Source organism: Geospiza fortis, unplaced genomic scaffold, assembly GCF_000277835.1.
Source record: "Geospiza fortis unplaced genomic scaffold, GeoFor_1.0 scaffold138, whole genome shotgun sequence".
Lineage (NCBI taxonomy): Eukaryota > Metazoa > Chordata > Aves > Passeriformes > Thraupidae > Geospiza > Geospiza fortis.
Window position 1 is genome coordinate 12,632,122 of NW_005054307.1, and position 21,776 is coordinate 12,653,897.

The window sequence follows — 21,776 nt, forward strand, 5'->3', positions numbered from 1 at the left end:
TGGCGCTGTACCTGGCCGAGGTGGAGAAGCAGGACAAGTATCTGCGGCAGAAGGGCCGGTTCCGCTTCCACATCATCCCCGACGGGAACTGCCTGTACCGCGCCGTCTGCAAGGCGGTGTACGGGGACCAGCGGCTGCACGGCGAGCTCCGCGAGCAGACCGTGCACTACATCGCCGACCACCTGGACCACTTCAACCCCATCATCGAGGGCGACGTGGGAGAGTTCCTCATCGGCGCCGCCCAGGACGGGGCCTGGGCTGGCTACCAGGAGCTGCTGGCCATGGGGCAGATGCTGAACGTGAACATCCACCTGACCACGGGCGGCCGGCCCGAGAGCCCCACCGTTTCCACCATGGTTCACTACCTGGGGCCCGAGGACCCGACACGGCCCAGTATCTGGCTGAGCTGGCTTAGCAATGGGCACTACGATGCTGTGCTCGACCGCGTGTGCCCCAACCCAGAGTACGAGGCGTGGTGCAGACAGACTCAGGTACAGCGCAGGAGGGATGAGGAGCTGGCCAAGTCCATGGCGGTGTCCTTGTCCAAGATGTACATAGAGCAGAATGCCTGCTCATGAGAGCGCCCGGGCCGGGAGCTTGGCTGCAGGGACTGACAGAGAGGTGTGCTGGCTGTGATGGTGATGCCTTAATCCTTAATGAAGCAGCAGCACCCCAGACGGAGAAAGACTGTAGGTTGCGGGGGATAAATACAGACGTAGTTGTAATATTCTGTTGTAAAAACTTAGCCTCGGGTTCTTTGCAAGCAGATTTCTCTGTGTATGTTTGTGTCTCCCCTCCTCACTGTCTATTTTCTATAAGAATGTATTTTTTGCACACTATTTTTAAACTGTTACCTCCATCTTCTACATCTTACATTAGTATCTGGCTTTCAGCTGTACAGCCAAAAACGTTTGTAAACAGTTTTTGTAAATAAGGCTTATGATCTAACAGCTATTTTTTGCTGTGTTTTTTACCCATAAACCTTATATTTTTACCAAATGAAGTTGATGTCAAACTGACCCCCCTAGTTGATGAAATATTGTGGGTATTTTCTTGCAAAATTAAAATAATGGCTTTTGTAAAAGTGTGGCAAAGTGAGAATAGACTGCTTTTAGGAACAGTTGCTTTCTCTGCCTGGAGCACAGAACAGGTCCTTTGAGCCAGTTGGAATGCAGCTACACGTTAACAGAGCAGGGAGCAATTGACTCTTCTGTTTTTAATTACTGTTTTGAGTAAACTGGCCTCTTGTTGCCTGGTTGGCTCACTCTCCGCTCCATTTATATTATTTATCTATAATAACAGAACATTAACTTGCAATAGAATGTTGTGACTAGATAATAGTCTCCTGCTTTGGCAGTAATTGCCTTGGCTGCACCTCAGTGTTTGTGTTCTTGTTTCTGGGGTTATGCTGTCTTTCGTATAAGCTCTGCTTCTTTTTTGGCACTGGTGTTTCACCAACAAGTCATTATCTGATCGCAACATTTTATTCACATGACTTTATTTTCTAATCAAGAAATCAGGAATGGTATTCGACATTGTGGTTTAAAAGAAAAAAAATACTTAAATTGAGGTTTGTATGGTTTGCTGGGTCAAACATTTAAATGTCTCCAATCTGGATTCTGTCTCTTCTACTTTCTGATTAACTTGTTAGATATATTTATTAAGTAATGCAGTTTGTACTTTTTTATTTTGTAATATATTGTGATTTTGGAATTTATACTGTATTTGTATAATAGGAATATTCACAGCTAAAATGGAATGAATAAAGAATATAATTTTACTTGTGCTCTTCTTTTCTACCTTGTGCATTCCTGGTGTGGGGAAGAATTGTAGGTAGGTTCACAGGACCTTTTATTTAGCTTCTCTGCCTTAGTCTCCCCTATTAAGAGGAAGGAAGAAGGGGCATGGTACTTTATAGATGTGAACCTCTGATAATTCTGGTGTCTGTCAATATGTGAAAGAAAGAAATGCAAGCATTTAAAAACAATTGAATATCTGTAATTGTTTTCTTACTGCAAGAGATCTTAGTATATCTGTTTGCCAGTGAGAAACAATTTTCTATATTAATATGCCTTAGAAGAGGAGTTCTCAAGCATCGTTCATGAGCTGGTGACACCAGGGTTGGTGGTGAGCCAGTTCTCTGCTGGACTGTGCACACTTGGGCTTGGACATTGGTCTTTGGGAACCTCCATCCTGCAGTTAGCCCTAAACTTGCTTGAGATTTGTCCTGCCAGTAGTGATGCCTTGGCCCTCTTGTCACTCAAACAGAAGTAGTGTCATAGGGAGATACAGCTTTCTACTCCCCTCACAAGATGGAAATGCCTTGCAAGTTGTTAAAATGTGTTTACAAATCAGACCCCGATCTCAAAATAGTAAAAAGGCTTCATCCTTAAACAACAGAAGGGTTCTGGGTTAAAGTTACAATTAAAAAGTAACTAAACAGCTGAAATGCATCAGTCTTAGTTGAGCACATGTGATAAAGAGCTGCAGAACTGATGTATATATTTGTTACTGGTTTATGGGGTACAAAGAGTAGATTTAAATATTATGTTATTTTCAAAATATTGGTAAATAGAATATTTTTCCTGTTCTCTTTATACCCAGTTGTCCTTATTCTTTAGAGTGCAAACAGTGGTGGAAAAACCCTGGTCTTTCTAGTCCACTCCTGCTTAACACATGAATCTTTGAAAAGCTGAGTTTTGAGGTGAGAGCACAGCAAAGATGCAGTCATGGATGTGTTCATAAGGAGCAGAGGTAGTTTATGGGGAAAATGGCTACTCACATGACTCTAAAAGTGAAGGTATTAATGCAGCATCACTAAATATCAGTGATGTGTTGACTGATTAAAAACATTTTATCCAGCTGCTTAGGTTTTGGGTTGGATGTGATTAATTCATTCAAAGTTGTGACTTTCCCAAACTCAAAAAAATCCCAAACACATTTATTTTAAGTCTTCTAAAATTACCATTTTTGGCTGTATCATGAATTGTGATCACAAATTTTGTTTTTGTTTTGCAACGCAAACCTTAGAAATGCTCAGTAAGCTAAGCATGAAAGGGTTGGTACAGCACAGTGTTCACTCTGTGCGATAAAAATGATACTATAATATCACAAATAAACAAAGCAGTGTTAAAAACCAACCCTGGGATGGGTTCCCACAGAGTTCCTCAGCAATTTATCTACTGCATGAGTCACAGGGGCATGCAGATAACTTTAAGGTATTTGGAAAAACTGGGTTACTTGTTGAACTAGTTTGCAAAGACATGGAGGGTGTATTGCTGAAGTGTGTAACAAGGCACTTGTTTTTGCAGCTTGCATTATGTACTGTGTCTAAAAGGCAATTACAAAAATTATATTTCAGATGTTTTGGACACATGGAAAGTGGTGTTTTTGTTTTTTTTTACTAGCTGTAGTTCAGCTGAGACACCAGGTTCAGATGTGGGCTAGTGGTGTCTTGTTTGAACAGGAGTAGAGGCAGTTTCATGGACAAATTTTATGGAAGCAGTGATCCTGATGTGGACACAGCTTTACAAAACTGCTTGTAGCACTATTCTTGCCCCCAGCAAAAGCAGAGGTAGATGCAAGTTTTCCTTTACTGTCCTCTGTTCAACAATTCCAGTAACAAGGGAAGGACAGACATTGTCCTGGATCATAATTTCAGTGCCCAGTTATTTTAATCTTGGCTAATCACTTACAAAACCCAACTAATTCTTAGACCTGTCTGGGGACTTTGGTCAACAGACTTTTTATTATTGACAATAAGTCAGAAAAAGAGCTTGATTTTCAATATGCCACTTGTACAGTTCTATAAATCAGTAGAAAATGCTTTAATTCTAAACTGAGCTAATGTGAACTTCAGTTGGTGGGAGCATAAGCTTTGTGATGCCATCTTTGCTTGAATTTTATAACACAGTTGTGAATTAGTTGACGTGTTGGATGCTGCATTTCAGGAGTTCCTTAGGTTGCCAAGACCATGACCTTCTGTCACTAAATGTGCAAGGGATATGTTAAAATTGTCATGTGTGTTGAACAGACTTTGTTACATGAAGAAAGGTTTGCAAGAACTGAATTGGTTTGCAATGAGGGAATCCCAAAATAAGGGTGATGGGCAGGTAGGAAAGGGAAATTTATGTAAGTATCACTGTTTTTCATTTCAGCCAAGGGCTTGCTCTTCAGAAAGTTAAGTGGATGACACTTTGTGCTTAGTAACTTTCTTAAGACACATAGAAGTTGTCTAATGCCAGCTACTGTAGTTTATCTGTCCTGTTGTATGGCTGATACATTACATGTATGCAAGATAAATATTTTACAGTAACTCCACTTGTAAATAAAGGTGTGTTTCAGTACTTCTTATACATGTACAAAATCACCAGAATACAAACATTTCTACTGTCTGCTTTTGCTTTTATGATATCAGAATTACTTGGTAGGATTTTTGAGGATAAAATTTCAATTTTGTTTTAGTGACTTGTCAGTGTGCTCATGCATATCTTCTGAATCCAAGCAGAAAATGATGACAGATATTTCACAACAGAGACAAGTACCTGGCAATAACTGTTTTTTGCTTATAATTTGCTTATACTCTTTTATATTTATTCAACAGTTTATTGATATGCAGTGATAAGTGTTCCTAGGATGTTGGTGCAAAATGGTGTGAAATGAAAAAAATTCCTAGGCCTCATTGTTAAAAAGATTGTCCCATTCCAGAATTGCATAGTTGTGTGAAAAGACACAGCATACAGTGAGATAATGAGTAACTGTTTAAAGACATCAGGTCTGCCAAATGCAATTGTGTAGTCATCAGAACTTTTTAAAGAAGCAAAAAATTTCAACTTTGAATTTTTACTAACAGACAGGCTGATTTGTAACATGTACATGTGTTTCAGTTGAAAAAGAAAAGTGGTTTTCATATTTCCTGTTCAACTTTAATTTATAATCTTTTTTTATAACAAGTTTATACTATTAATGGATAAAAAGATACAGCAATGCAGTAATATATTGTTCTTCAGCCATTTTTTTTGGAGTTAATATTTAAAATCTGTTTATACAAGGAAACCCATACACAGTATTCAGACTGCAAATCAATGGAAATAAACCACTGTCATGTTCCAGGGTTCTGTGGCATGAGAGGTTATTATTCCATCTTCTCATAAATTTGTCCTAATTACTGAATAAGATCAAGCTTCTCTGGAGAAAAGGTGAGTGTGCAACTGTAACAGCATGAGGCATGTACACAGGGATGAACTCACTTTTCTTGTGTGATCTTAAAAATGGCATTTCCTGCATTTTTAGTGTGCATTTTAAAACCACTATGCTTTTTATCCTATTTCATAGAAGTTTTACTGGAAGTTGTAGGAAACAAGCGATTGAATTCTTACAAGGCATGGTTGGTTAATAGTGTTTGAACCTTCAGCACTGGAGCACAGTTTAGCTGAGCACAGAGTGGCATCTGCAGGGAAGAAGGCAATTGTAGGAGGAAAGCTGGAGTTGGATGTGGCTGTGGAGGAGCCCAGGCTGCCTTCTACCCTTTCATCTCCCTTCTTCACCCACATTCCCAGGAGGCAGATCCTGGCTCGCTGTGCCTTGGTCTGGTGGCAGCTTTAGGATCGTTGCTGCTGCTCCTTGGGGTCTAGTTATGGAGTTCCTGCACTGCCCAGCTTTTGGGGGCTGCAGATGAAGGAAGGGATGCTACACTCACTAAAAAATGGGAGGGATTTCATGGGCAAAGACATGGTGCTTTTCTTGCCTGTGAACTTCTATTACTGAATTTCAAAGACTTAAAGCATGGTTGAACATCAAAATAGTTTGCAAAGGTCAATGTAATTTTAAAGACCACATAAAGCATGTTAACAGATTTTTTGAGAGTCAAATGCTGAAGTATGCTGAAATACCTATTTTTTTTAAAAAAAGTAATCTATAATTACATTAGCAAAACCATATTATTTTCACAGGTACAAGGATCCAGAATTTTTCCTGCACAAAACTTCTATTTTTGCTGTCTGTAAAACTTTATTTTTCAGCTGTTTAATTAAACAAAATATCTGGGCAAGAAAGTAATGATTTCAGATCTCTGGGTGTGATTTGGAATTTGGCAAAGTCTGTCAATTTAACCCAATATCACTAAGTGCAATATTTCTTCCCATTGCTGATGCTGTACTCAAGTTTAGAAGTCTGCTTTTAGAAATAACATGGTCATTGGAACTCCAGCTGAGCTTCTTTTGATATTTTTTAGGGAGAGCCCGTGGTCAAAATGTACTCCCTTTGTAAATAAACAAAACTAGTATGTTTTATATCTAAATTGCCTGTCTTCCATACGACTTAAAGATTGAGATATGACCAAGCAATTAAGCAGTTAACTAATGTGTTTATATGATTTGTTTGCTTTCCTGATAAACTTCAGCTCCACTGGAATAGATTACTCACAGGGACTGATCTTGCCTTTTGTGGTTTAAGGTAGGAGCAGTGATAAATTTATTGTCTCAGTAATTACTAACACAATTCCTATTACTTCTGCAAACTCTATCTGCAATTTTAAAATTTATTTTTGTGGTTATTTTTGTTGATTATCAATCATAATGCCTATTCAGGATTAACCTTAGAAAATAGTTATGCTGCAAACCAAAACCCAATTAAACAGGACATTTGAGTGGGTTTAGGAGTTGACAGCTGTTTTGCTGTTTATTTATAATGAAGGGAAAGGTGGTGCCCAAAATGAAGTGGTTTTGAAAGGACTTATAGATCAGCATTGTGACTGCTGATGTAAAACCTTTAATGCACTTGAATTTATTATTTCTTAATTAAGTAATAGTGTTATCTCTCAACAAGTTGCATTTTTGCTACAGTCAGGATCTCTTTGCTACACGAGAGACTAATACTGCTAGATTAGAACTAAAATAATGTTTTGCTTTTAGAAGTAATTGCTTTTTCCCCCCCATTTATCTCCCACCATTCTAATATCCAGTGAAAGAAGCTTTGGCTTTGGGTAAGGAATGTTTGTGCATGTGGCCTGTGTTCTCCCTGAACTAGTAAGTTGAACACATGTAGAATAAGTTTGTTACTTCAGATTAATACCCATAAAAGTGGTGAATAAACAGTTGGCTAAAAACCTGCCTGTTATATATCTGCAAAGCTGCAGTCCCACTGGGACTTGGATGGGAGGCAGCATTATAGCAGCACAAGCTTTACAGGTATTTGAAAACTTAATCTCTATTTAGTTATTTTGCTCTTAGTTTTTAAATTTGTTTACATGCACATTATCTTACTTATCAGGAAGTAAATATTTATGGATGTTTTGTCAATTAGGTAGCTGTCCTGTTGGATATACTCATGGTAATTCATGTGAACCATTCACGTGAATGGGATTCCTGGTAGATTTCCATTTTCAGTTAATATTTTACAGCAGTGGCCCTGAAGAGGCCACCTGAAATTGCTAGAAATTATACCAAACAATAAAAAATTCAGTTATTTGATGGCATTTATGTAATCAGATTCTTCTCCTTCTCTAGCTCTGTCCAGAGACAAATGTTCCAAAATGGATAAATATGACAACACTGGGACCTGTTAGGTAAATTAAAGAAGCATCTGCAGAGAAATAATAATTGTTTGCAATAACATATTCCCCAAATATGTTATTGCAAAGGGGGCTGTTGGGATACAGTAATACATATGCTCTTCAAAATTCCTTATTGTCATGCTGAGATTGTGACAATTTCAAACAAACAAAACCTAAAAATGTCCCCAAACAAAAATGGCAAACAAAATCCCAAAAGAATGTAAACTTCTACAACCAAAATGCTAAGGAAAACTGCTCTGGGTAGGCTGTGTTTGTGAGGAACCATTGTCACAGAGGCAGGTTATATAACATGAACCTTGGCCGTGGCCTCAGCTGTAACATCTACAGGAAATCATTCTGCCAACTGGGCTTCTAGCCTGGCAGCCCAAGTAGGTAATAGCTGATGCTCTACTTCAGTCAAGGGATTGAGTTAATCTCTGCTAAGACTTTTGGTGCTTCCTCAAGCCTTTGAGCTTTATCCCAGGGCTCTCTGGATTAAGCTCTTGCCAGCCAGCAGCAGTATCATTTCTCTCTGGGTCACTTGATATTGATGGAAGTGGCAGACAAGAGGCAGGTACTGTCTCTGTGTAGAGAATCCTGTGCTCCATCATATCCCATTGGTGTCTTGCATCACTCCTGTCTAGTATGAAGTATGAGGAAAAAGAAATTGTACACCAGTGGAATCAGTTCTATCTCTGTTCACTCAGAAGTTCTCACAAAAATTAAAAAAAAAAAACAAACCCAAATCTGTGCCAAGTCATTTAAACTTACTTTTAAAATTTATTTACTTTTTCATATTTCCTTTTCCCACCTTGAGATTACATATGAACAGAGATCTTGTTTCTTGGAAGTCAAGTCCAAAATGTAATGTAGAAATTTTCATTTGATAAAACATGATTTATGTGTTGCTTTAAGTTTTACAACCTTTGTGGTATAATTCAAGCACAGAGTTGTGAAAAGTATGTTTGTAAAGGAGTATTAATTTCACCTTTATAGGCTTTTAAAGTAAGTGTTTATAGCTGGGTTCACTTTGATAAATAGTAAGGGAATTCTGAATGGGAAATACGTGAATAGGATGTTATAAAAATATGACATTTCATGTTCTTATGCACTTTATTGTAAATTTCCAGATTTAATTTCTTCAGGGGAAAAATAATTGAGTATGGAGCTTATTTGAGCTCTTTGCTGCTGTGCTGCTGGGCAAGTTCATCCCAGCAAAACTCTGAACTCTGTCACCTTCCTGAAAGATCAGCCCTTGCCTCTAGTTATTGCAGATGAAGAATTACATGCAGAGTCTGTTTACTCAGATTCTTGAAAGAAAATCTTTGAAAGGGAGAATGTAATAGCTACAGCTGTATGGAAAGTCAATCATCACCTGTACCATGTTTGAAATGCCATTTTTGATTTTTCTTCCTTCTATGCTGCACAGTGAGATGAAGAAAGAGAATTACTGTGCTAGTCCTTTGGGGAATGTTTGCTCTGCAGGGCACTGTGCTGTGGTAAGGTAGAGGGAAAGATGAAGGAGGTGAGTAGGTTCCGTAGTCCCAGGGTTGTTTTGCTCTCTCCTCAGTGCATGCACAGGGTCCTGGGCACTGTGACAAGTGTCAACACTCGGGAGCATAGGTCAGTTTTTAAGGATTTAACTCTATAGACTTGGTTTGAAGGCATTACTTGGTGCATAGCTGCCATGCACCAGTCTTGCAATATTGAGCTGCAATAATTGTATGAGGAATATGTAGCCCTGGGAGAGAGTTAAAAATACTATATTGTATATAAAACTTCCAGATATAACCAAATTGCTTTTTAATAGGAAGCCATGGTGACTGCAAGCAGGAAAATGTTATAGCAGTTGTAAATAACATAAACCACTTCTCAGCAGTTCTGGTGGAGATGAGAGGGGATTACATAACAGCTGCTTTCCAGCCCCAAGCTAATATGACTTGCCTGCTTTGCCAGCTCTTGGGACTGAAAGATCTGAATTGTCACCTCCCACCTACACTACAACTGCAGAGTGCAGAAGGGTGGTTTGAAATAATGGATGTTCCACAGTCATATTTCTGTGGAACATGCAAACCTGGTTCTGTTAGGGTGTTGGGGTTTTTTTGGGTGTTCCCCCAACCACCCCCCCCCGCCCCCTGCCCCCGAAGGTTTAGGAGGAACTTGACTGTTCTAAAAATCATGTGTAAACTTGAAAGGTCAAATTGCAGCCCCAATGCACATGCAAAAATGATTTTCTTGCTCTGGCTAATTGAAAAATGTGTCTTTCACTCCCCATTGTCCCAGGCAGGGCTGTCACTGTCCCACCAGTTTGTATTCCCACCTCCCTCTGCTGCATTACCTCTAACTTTGCTTTTACTGTTTCTGCTCTTTTGGCTGGGATAGAGTTAATTTTCTTCAGAGTGACTCATATGGGGCTGTGTTTTAGGTTTGTACTGAAAACAATGTTGATAATATAGAGATATTTGTTATTGGAGAGCAGTGCTTGCACAGCATCAAGGCCTTTGGTACTTTTTGTGCTGCCACGCTAGGGAGGGGGCTGGGGGGGCTTGGGAAGCTGGGAGCAGATCCAGCTGGGACAGGTGACCCCAAGTGACCAGAGATACTATAGAATCCCATACTACAGAACATCACACTCAGTATATAAAGTGGGGGGAGGAAGGGTGAAGGGAAGGACGTTTGGGGTGATGGTGTTTGCTTTCCCAAGTCACCATTACATGTGACAGGGCCCTGCTGTCCTGGAGATGGCTGAACTCCTGCCTGCCCATGGGAAGCAGTGAATTAATTCCCTGTTTTGCTTTGCTTGCATGTAGGACTTCTGCTTTTCCTATAAAACTGTCTTTATCTCAACCCACGAGTTTTCTCACTTCTACTCTTCCGATTCCCTGCCACATCCTGCTGGTGGGGGAGTGAGCAAATGGCTGCGTGGTCCTCAGCTGCTGCTGGTGCTAAACCACAACTCCCTCTCAGCCCCTTCTCCCAGTCCTTCTGCCAACCTATCCCTGGTGTCTGATCCCAGTGCCTCTTCCCTCTCCCTTGCAGCATCCATCACTCCCAGAATACCACTTTTTACAGCATGTGTCCTGGTAATGCTGGATCTAAAGCCCCTGAGTCACAGAGTGACAGCTGTTTTTCAAGGGGACATAGCAACACTTCTTATTAACAGCAACCCTTCTTTTCATTGGTGATATCCTAATAGGAACTAGATTCCTTATTAATCATGGGATCTAGCAGTCATTTGGGACAAAGTTGTCTTCCTCTTGTTTTCATGAGCAGGTTAAACAATTTACAAGTTTGAGTGCAACCACAAACCTTCATAGCACTACAAATCTCAGTGCTGTTGGCAGAAAGGCTGTAGTGGAAGGCAGGGAGTAGGCAGAGCAGAGGAGCTGTTGTGGCAGAGCTGGTTCTGCACAGGCCTGGCAAAGCTCAGCTCTGTTCTGATTCAGGGCCAAGGAAGCTTAGGCAGCAGCAGAAAGGTCTGATGACTTTTTTATTATTTCAAATTCTGCTTTTTCTAAATTACTTCAGTCCATTGCATAGTCTCTGGTAACTGCCAAAAGCTGTAACAAAGGTGATTTTAGCATCATGTTCTGCTTTGCTAGCATTGCCAGAGAGATCAGAGCTGTAGACACTGCTGACAAATCAGCCCACCAGATATCTGGATGGTGCAGAGCCTGCAGCTTGATCTGAAGGGAGGTGAGTGACACCTGAGTAAACTGAGCAGTTGGTGAGTTTACTTGTGTCTTAGTTATTGCTCCCTGGAAACATGAGGTCTGACAGGATATGTCTGGTGCCTCTCCACCCCTTGGAAATGTGGCATTTTGTGAGGTGCATATAATTTCATGGTTTTGAAAAGCTGTGTTACACTGAAAATTCTTCTTCATTTGAATAATTCTGTAGTTTACATGGTACCCTATAAAATTTTAAACCTGACTGGGAACTGTAACTTATGATTCCTGCAGTATCACAGCTTTATCCACAGCTTCATCAGTGGCCCATGGCTGTGACAGGCAATGCTCTTACTCAATTAATGCATATTAGAGAAGCAAGGAGCAACTTTCTCACAGAATTAGCTTGACATGAGGTGAGAACCTCATCAAGTGCGACAAGGACACATGCAAGGTCCTGCAGCTGGGTTGGAGCAATCCCAAGCACAAACACAGGGTGGACAAAGCAGCCCTGGGAAGGACTTGGGGGTGCTGGTGGATGAGAGGTTGGGCATGAGCCAGCCATGGGCACTCCCAGCCCAGAGAGCCAAACCTGTCCTGGGCTGCATCCAGAGGACCGTGGCAAGCAGGTGGAGGTGGAGGGAGGTGATTCTGCCCCTCTGCTCTGCTCTCATGAGACCCCATCTCAGGTACTGCCTCCAGCTCCAGGGTTCCCAGCATGAAAAGGACGTGGGCCTCTGGAATGAATCTGGAAAAGGATGACAAAGGTCATCAGAAGGCTGGAATAGCTCCCATGTGAGCACAGGCTGAGAGAGTTGGGCTCTTCAGCCTGGAGAAATCTCCTGGGAGATCGTATAGCTGCATTCCAGTACCTAAAGGGGGCCCACAAGAATGCTGAAGAGGAACTTTTTACAAGGGCATATAGTGACAGGGCAAGGGGCAATGGCTTGGAACTAGGAGTAGGTTTAGGTGAAATATTAGGAATGGATTCTTATGAGTGTAGTGAGACAATGGCACAGGTTGGCCAGGGAAGTTGTGGATGCCCCATCCCTGGAAGGCCAGGTTGGATAGGTCTTTGAGAAACCTGGTCTAGTGGAAGGTGTCCCAGCCCCTGGGGATGGGAGGCTTGGAACTAGGTGATCTTAAAGGTGCCTTCCAACCCAAATCATTCTGTGAGTCTATGATTTTATGATTCTATGAGTTACAACTAACAGGCTTTATAAACAGCAGAAAGTACAATAGAGCTGCTATGAGTCATGGTAGATATAATACATGCACTTTATTTTCCCTTATTTTTCTGTGCTTTTAAATTGCTAACTCATGATAGATGCAAATGAAACATTTGGCATTTCTAGTTTTTTGTTCTATTAGGTTCCTTTTGCTGTTTTCCTTTAGGCTGTAACCCTTCTCTGTAAAACTTGCTTTGCATTTGTTTTTGAATAGATATTTATGCATTTTTCTATTTATATACTAAAATATAGCATTCATTTTCAACAACTTAGTAACAGAGAAATACAGCATTTTCTCATGGATCTTTGCAGATTAAAGACAAAACATACAGAATAGATCCAGTTACTAACTGGATGCTGAAAACACTTTATAAAAGCCAAAAGAAGTATATTATATTCAAATTTGTAACAAATAAAATGCCTTAATGAACATAATACCATAACAATGTCTTGCATTTGAACAGAACAGTGTCTTTAACTCAATTTACATTAAACCTAATTCATATAATTATCATTAAACCCGCATTTGTTTCAGTGAAGTTCTCAACTTTCAAAGAGACAGAGGCTTGCCATACATTTCTAGTAGGGCCTGTAATGCTGTTTGTACTTTGGCAAAGGCAGAAAAATGTGCCAGCTCTTTGATTAATAGTCATTTGCAAAATAAGTTCCCTCCTCCCAGGCTATTTCGTATCACTAATTTGTTTTACTTTGCTGTATGAAATATTCCATCTCACAAACATTATGATAGATAGAAACATGTTCACAAACCTTTTTGTCCCTAAACTTATGTGTTGTTTATTGTAGCATCTCTTTTAATGCCTCTGAAAAACACAAGATTAAACCTCCTCAGTATGTTAGGTTCTACTGACAGATGAGATTGAGTCTTTTATATGTCATGTAACTGGGTAAACAATTTTGCAGGAAAACATCAGTACCATGATATGTTGTTGTTCTCTCAAGCAGTAGGTGCATAATCTTCAACACAAATACCTTTAAAAATAGAAAGGGAAAAATGAGTTGTACTGTGTACCTTTGACTTTTAGTTCTACCAGTACTGATATACATTGAAATATGTGCTGCTGTGCTATTTCAGCCCTGGGGAAAAATTGGTCCCCTGTAAATAAGTGTCACGTATAGGGCTGCATATCATTGCAATAACAATTCCTGCTTACTTCTCCAATGATCAGAACTCCCGTTCCTTACTGTGCTGAACCTGTAAATAAATGAATCAGACACCTCAATAATGGCAATGAGAATAATAGTTATGTTGTTTGTTGTTTGTGATGTGTCTTGTGTACAATTACTCTTTGGAGCTCCTCACAGGTTTTTTAGTCAAGCAGAACTGCAGCTCAATCCTAACAGTCAGTGTGAGCTAATTGTGCTTTTGGCTAAACTTTGTTACCTTCCATTTTCCTCGTTAATATGCCACAAAAGTCCACAATTTTGAAAACAGACACCATCTTCATTTGTTACGTATGTAACTACAAACAGATGCTTATGACAGAGGAATTCAGTAGCTTCTTAAAGTGATTTAGAGATTACATTATCGTTTGAGGGGAGCATTATTAAAGGATTAGAAACCTCTCTTAACAACTAAAAGCATGAGCAGTCTAAGGTGTTACATTGCTTGATTTGCAAAGATATAGGTATGTGGGTTTGGACTTTCCAGCCTTATGAGTAGATGTGGTTTTGGCTCGTGTGGAAAGCATTATTGGTGCCAGAATTCCTAAACACACCCATAACACATACTATAAACACCCTGGAAGCACCTACTGCTGCTGCTAGAGAGGGGGAGAATCAAAGCTTAGATTTACAACACACTGAAAAAACCACTGATGTGGTGAGCTCTTTTTAAGTACAGTGTTAATTTCAACAAATATTGGAATTTACATGGAAAACATTTTTGGAGTTATTTTCAATTATACATGAATAAAAAAAGGGAATAGAGTTTTACTGAGCAGGGTGCTTTTAATGCCATGTGCATGGTATGGCTCTTAAAGGCCATGGGTTTGCTGAAAGCTCTATGTAAGTGTGCTTCTTGTAATGTTCATGCTGTAAAAATGACATTGTAATGTAAAACTTCTAATGTTTTTAAACTTCTCATTCATACAGTTAAGAGCAAGCAACTCCATTCCTCTTGTGATGGATAAATGTGTTTGGATAATGCCAGTCAATGTGGCAGTGCCTGCAAAATAGTTACTGCAACAGCAGTCACTTCAAAGAAACCTAACAGGTTTGCAGCAAACCCTTGAGACCTTAGACCTCAGTGAATGGGATCCAAGCTTAACTTTTTCAGTATTCAGTTCTACAATGTAAAAAAGTCTTTCCCCAGTAACAACACCCCTTTGAAATGATTGTATTTTTCAGAATATGAATTCAATACCAAGCTATACTCCTAATAATTTTACCTTCTTGGTAGCTTGGAGCCTGTTCAGAAAGTAATTTAAGTTTTATAACCTATAAAACTATATCAGAAAGAAATCCATTCCAGGATTTTTTCCAGTTCTTCCAAGAACTGCCCTTTCAGCTTCAAACAACCCTGCGTCACTTAGCTTGCCATTAGGAAAAAAAGAACTATTTGCAGGGAAGAGAGCCAGTTATGTCTCAGCAGCAAAGAGAATAGCACACAGCTGTGCCTGTGAGGATCCTGCGCTCACATTCTGCAGGGGAACACAGGAGTAGCTTTATTGGTTCAGAGCAATCAGCAGCACCCAGTCTTCTCTTTCCTGTAGTAATTTTAAGTAGACACCTGGGTGGAGCACTAAGGACAGGCCAAGCATAGGAGATATTTCCCCTGAAATTTTCCCCACACATGATTGCTCACAGCTATGGGGATTGTCTATATGCTTTGTAACCCTTTCTCTTCCAAGGTGTCCCAAGCAATGGGCAGTCTCCCATGGATTCCCTTGCATCTACAGCTTCCTTTGGCTGTACAGGGCACCCTTCCATGTCTTGCATCTCACCCCACACATCACAGTCCTCAGGGAAACTGCACAGAATAAGCAGAATCACTCCTGCACTCAGGCAGGAATTCCTGGCTGCCCGCTACCAGCATTTCCCACCACTAGCTACTCCCCACTCGGACCTCTCAGTCCTGAGCAAAAAAAACCTGTTAAAAAGATGAAGCTGAACCTTCAGAAGAACTGCAGCTGTCAATGTAAACAGAGAAAAGGTCTTTCCATCAAGTTCCACAGGCAGTAATGACCTGGAGCTCCTGTTTCCCTGTAGGAGATAAACATCTCACCTTCTGGCCTCATTAGCACTGTCCTGGAGACTCCAGTTACCTTTCCTCTCAGATGATTAGCATAGCAGTCTAAAATCACAGGGATTTCTTCAACTTATATTTAGCTTTGAATGTCACTGCCTTGTTTGAAGAAAGGATTGACTGTCTGCAAGCTTTTTTTTCCTCTGTAACAGTTGGTCTATCAAAAATCTTCCCACAAACTCTCCCTTTCTTGTGCCATTGAAAGTTCATGGTGGTTATGGTTACTGCTAAGAAAATGGCTGTAAAGGAATGGTATTTTTTGAATTACTGCTCATTGTGTTCCATTTTCAGTTGTATTTAGTGTCAGTAACAGACTTAAGCTCTCCTAGCACTGAATTTGAGGATAGCGGAAGTCAGGGCTGTGATAACTGGGTAAGTAGGCCAATAAGTAATTATGATAAGAAGGTTAAGATAATTAGTAGCAGCAATAAATGGCCAAAGTTATCCTGCTTGAGTTCTCTGTTCTATATTTTGTCAGTGATCATTTTCTTAGGACAAATTATGAGAGGCAGCAATACTTTGTTGAATACTGTTGCAGTCATAGAAGTTAAAATTGTTATAGCAATGGGGAGGGATCGCTGGTTTTTGATGTAAAAAGGATGAAGTAACTGGTGTTAGTAAAGTGGAATATTACACAGTGAGTGATACTGAATGAGCACTGAAAGCCCAGAACTGAAAATAATCAAATGGAAATAGATGAAAAGCTTAACCAGCAATACATTCAAGGTGAAACATCTTGCAGCTGGCTCAACTAAAAAGGGATTTTAAGGAAAAAGACATGGTTAGCAGTTTAGTGCATATGTGATTTATATTTGCACACAGACTGTGCTCAGCACTGGAGAAATTCCAGGTGAAACGTAGCTTTTGGCTTTCTTTCAATGTCTCTTCTGCTATTTTTAGGATTTGTGTCTCTTGTGCTTGGGCTTTTCACTCCATCTCCCCCAAGTACTGAAGTCTGGGTGACTTTGTGTCTAGGCCAGCCTCTGCAGAATAGACTGTCTGGTTCCAAGGAGGATGCAAGTCAGGTTGTCCATAGGCTAATAATGCTCCTGAATCTTTCCTGTACTTTGTCTCAAAGTGGAAGATGTTCTTCTGTAGGTGTCACTTTTTCCTGGTGGAGCATGGAAATGCAAAGCACCACAGACACGTGAGTTATAAGCGTACTGACAATTACAAAAAGGGGTGCAGCTTTGCCATGAAGGAAACCTTCAAAGAACACATCACAGCTGTATATTCTGCTTTCTTGCTATTGCTGGTTATTTTCTTTTTCTGACCATATTATGCTAGAAATTAATGTTAGGAGTGTCAGTAACAAAGGCTGTATCCTTGTCCCTGAGATTCTTTCCTGAAGAACTTACAGCTTGAATATTCGTCTCAGAGTTGATGTAATGCCAGCTTTTTGTGCCCTCCTATATTCATCATGTATCAACTTCTCTTCCTGCTGCCCTAATTGGATTGTGATGAGGTCCTCTGATTTTAAATTATCGAGCTATGGAATGCTCCATGTCTACATCTGATCTTGTTCACAGCCTCTGAGGTTTCTTAGAACCATAAAAGGTGTTGGTCTTCAAGCTGAAAACCAAAACTGCTTATAGTAGTTTGATTTAATGTGAAGGTTCTTCTTCTTTTTCTCCTTTTCATAAACAAGAAATTGTGGGGTTCATCAAGCTTTCAAAGGGATAATATTTCCAACTAACAAAAAAATTCAAACCACTGGTCTTCCTTTTATTTTGCAAGTGTATATTTCTCTTTGAGAAGATAAATACAAACTCTGCAGGGTTGATCAGGACCTACAGGGTAGATGTGTGCCTAAACACAACCTCACATAAACTGGTGGTTTACATGCCTATACAGATATGTATAGTAGTAACATACCAGAGCCCCAACAAAGATTGTTTTAAGCACTCTATAAACAGATAAACAAGTCCATTCTGCTGGGCAGAAAGCTTGCAAAAATGCAAAATAAGTTGTTGCAGATGACTAAAGTAAGCTAGATAATTTTCCATGTTCTGAGGAGATCAGAATAATGATGTGAGCAGTTTAGTCAAAGTACCAGCTTGCTGCTTGGGGGTAGACTTTAGAGTTACTGCTGTGGCATCCAAACTTTTGAAAACAAAACATCACACACACACACACATGCACAGACAGTCAGTTCATTATCATAGGTCAAAATGTGTTTGTGACAGTAATTACAGGTTCAGAAATAACATTGTGTTTCTTTAACTTAGGAGAGCCATGAGCCAAATGCAATACAAACTTTATATGGTATTTCTTTTTGGCAGAGCCGACATTTTTCTAAAATTTCATCTTAAAAATTCTTCATGTCTGCTACTTTGTCATGAATTGAAATGTATCCTGCATGACTAGTAAGGCATGTTTCACCTGAATTTTTCACACTCTATGGAGTATAAAGGATTCAGCAATGAAAAGTGTTTTACTTAGCTAACCATTGCCTCTGGGGTAATGCAAGAGGCTGGTATGTTCCCACCTAGGCTTGTAAGTTTGCAACATGAACTCCAAATGTGCATCAAGTCAGGGTGGGCTTGGGGCTTCCATCTCCTTTGTGCTGGCCTTGCTTCAAAAGTTGGTGTTGGGGCCTTTTGTTTCTCTGCTGACACTTCTCTTATGCTTCCATTTAGAACTTTTTGAGGAAAAAAATGTTTTAAAGGAAATTTTTTCTTCCTTTAAAAGAAAAACAGTGAGGAAGTTATTGGTGTTAGATGCTATCACTCTTTGATGTGAAAAATAAGCAGCATGGTGATCATTCTAAAAAGACTAGATGAGGTTTCCAAGAGGATTTGAACCAGCTAGGAAGGTAAGGTATAAACCTAAGTTCTGGTGGTGTTGCTTGGACAGACTCTGCTTCTTACTAGGTGGCTCTGCATATCACTGTGGAAATAAAGTGTTATTGTAGTATTCTTGTTTACTCTTTGGATGACTCCTCTTCCAGAGACTTGTAATCTCCAAGTCGTGCAGAGCTTCACTGTAAGAGAAGAGAGGCACACAGGGCAAAGCAGTGGGTGATTTTCTTCCATCACACAGTGAAGAAATCCAAATTCATTTAGATTGTCATACTTTTCTCTTGCAAAAGAATTTTTTTCCCTAACATAGTGCCAGCTTTATGTTTTCCAAGCAGGGAGTTGTACAAGTGCCTGAAACTGCTGCAGAAATAGAACCTCTGGGCAGGGCAGGGCAGCAGGAAAGAGAAATGGATTCTCCAGGTGCAGTGCCCAGTGCAGTCACCCAAGTCCTACTGAACAACAACCTGGGTGACCATGGACAGTGCAAAGTGTTTGGGAGGAGTAGCTGGGCATGGCATCCTCCGATTTGGCTTGCACAGCAGGCAGACAGTCGATACAAACACTGTAGCTGAGGTGAGGGAAAGGAAAGAAAGAAGAGCAGCAGCAAAGTCAGGAAAATGAGACAGCCTCTCCTGTCCTTTTGCTGCTCTGTGGTTGTTGTTACCCCTGGGAAACCCTTGACTGGCTTGAAGCCATATGTTGGACTGAGCAGATCAGCCACATCCAGCAGCTGGCCACTGTGCAATGGGAGTGCAATAGTAATTGATTTATCAACTAAACTTGCTTCTTTTCAAGTTTTTTCTTGATGTTGCTAGAAGGCAATGAATCATATTTACCATGCAAAAAGAGCTGGACATAAGCTAACCATAGAAAAGTAACAATTTCACTATTTTCTTTATTGCATTTACATATGAAGGTAGGCTAACCCTGATGCAATAAGTGAGTTGGTGGCATGTCTGTTCAATTTAGAGGACTCTGAATTGAAGCCTGCACATATATGCAGACTGAACAAGGATGAAATACTAATCTTGTAATAAAGCCTCGTATTCTAACATGCAGATAAGAGTTGTAGTAAAGATCTGATAACAGAAAAGAAAAATATTAAGGTAATGTGTGATTTAAAATAAAGAAACAGCTTGTTGTGTTTAATGGATTTTGAACAGGAAACAGCAAATACAAAAAGCATATTGTATTTGACTATTAATTTGACAGAGAATGGTTTTGGGTTTTTCTCTTCAATGTGGTCAGTCTATTTCAACATTTTGCCATCACCGACCACCAAAGTTATGATTTGAAGTTTAAAATTGATAAGTATATGAGGAAATTGGAGAAGTGAATTATAAAAGATCATATATTTGTAAAATATTTGAATAATCAATTATATTGTGAGGGGAAATAATATGTATGACAGCTTAATGTAATTTTTGGTAACCAAATTACATTTTCAAAGTTTGCATAATGCTGTGAGAGCTCTGCAATTGGCCTCTGCTCAAAAGGTTGCTTAACTCATTATCATCAACATTTTTTGAGTGACAGCAGTAAAGCATTTGTCTGCTACATGCAAAGTGGTGGAGAAAATTGTTGCTACCAAGTGTATATGGAAATGAGATTAGTTTCTTTTTTTACATGGTTATGGGTATAAACAAAAATCTTGAACCATAAATGTCAGCATTAACCTTTAGCTTGAAGGTCTCTCTCAGCCTGGAGGCAATTCTGGATAAAACAGAAATAAAATTGAAATAGAATAGACATTGTTTATAAAATGTCATTTTGAATGCAATAGCATTATAATTTAAGACACTACCAAAACAACACAAATAAATTCATATTAACATTAAAGATCTCTCTAATTTAGCTGTTTAAACAAAAGGCCACGACAGACACACAGAAGTGCTCTATAATGAATTAGTATTAGGAAAATGAAGGTCAGTCTCAGATTCAGCTACTTGCTTCCCCCTTTAAACAAAACATGCATCAAGAACAAGAATCAAAAAAATCAGTAAATAGCCAGCTCAAATTGAGGAAGATATAAGAGGAACCTTTTTTCCCACAAAGAAACAATTCCATCTGCAAAGAAAGTAAATTGTTAAATTTCCACCCTTATCAGCTATTCATCACTGCATTATCCTAATTTTAAAGAACCCTGCTTCTAGAATTATTCCAATACCACAGAAACTTTATTTATGGACACTCTTAAGCAGAATAAATCATTAAGCACTGTATATAGAATTCACAGGACAAAAAACCCCAACTATTTGAGTTAATTTTTTAATAGAACATTTAAGGTCTATTAAAGTTATGAGCATTTAGAGCAATGTAAAGAAGCTGCTACACGTTGTGACTCCTGCTTCCATTTGTAATACTTAATGGTCTTAGGTCTTACTACCATTAGGCTAAATTGAAGAAATGATTGGAAATGTTGTTAATTGGGAGAAAAGGGGGAAATGTCAATCATGAGTCATTAACAATTTTACTTTTCATATCTGCCTTTACAAAAGCATAGGCAGTGTACTGGGCATTAAGTATGCCCTAATCAGAACAGAGATAAAGCCATAGCTTCACATTGAAAGAGAGTTGTTTTACCTGGTCTCTTGTGAACTTAGACTAAGGGCATTAAGACAATTTATTTCATAAAGACCCTTCTAAAGCTAATATTCTTAAGGCTTCCAGATGATCAGTTGAGCAATTCTCCTCCCCACTGGGTGGTACTTATTTGCCAGCTGGGATTAAACTTGCATAACATTTAAAGAAAACCTGCTTAAACAAAATAAGTTAACATTAAAAGCAAAAATACTACAAGGTTTAAAAAACGAAACCACTTGTCCCCCTTACAAATGAAAAAAACCCCAAAAAACAGCTGCTGCAATATTTTTCCTCAACTGCTGAAGTACCTGAGGCTTCCCAAGCTAATATAGTGGCTTGAGCTCATTGCAGATGGTAGAAAACATGAAGGTTTTAACACATAGATTCAGGACTGTGGGATTTTGCAAAACAATCCTTGATACTTCAAGGACTGCTGTGTGTAGCATGGTATGCACACCAAAATTTTATCAGGATCTGATTAGAGGGATAAAAATCCCATCCCCAGTCCTGTCCTTTCATGCCTGCCTTTTAATGCCTCTCCCAGCAGTGGAGCTGTGCTTTGCCAATTTATGTGCAGAGAATGACTGCTGTAGAAAGCAGAGCAAAGTTTTGGTAGGAAATGAATGATGAGAAATAAATCTCTTCTTCCTAAATGATCATTTGTTCTTTAGAGTGCCT

At 39.5% G+C, this 21,776-nt stretch overlaps 1 protein-coding gene across 1 annotated transcript; it reads left to right on the top strand.

Moving 5' to 3' along the window:
- Positions 1 to 2: 2 nt before the first annotated feature.
- OTUD1 (OTU deubiquitinase 1) lies at positions 3 to 1,785 on the top strand (the record flags this gene model as incomplete). Its single annotated transcript, XM_031066836.1, has 1 exon — positions 3 to 1,785. A coding segment is annotated over one exon (576 nt), but the record flags the coding sequence as incomplete, so codon positions are not given.
- Positions 1,786 to 21,776: the final 19,991 nt, after the last annotated feature.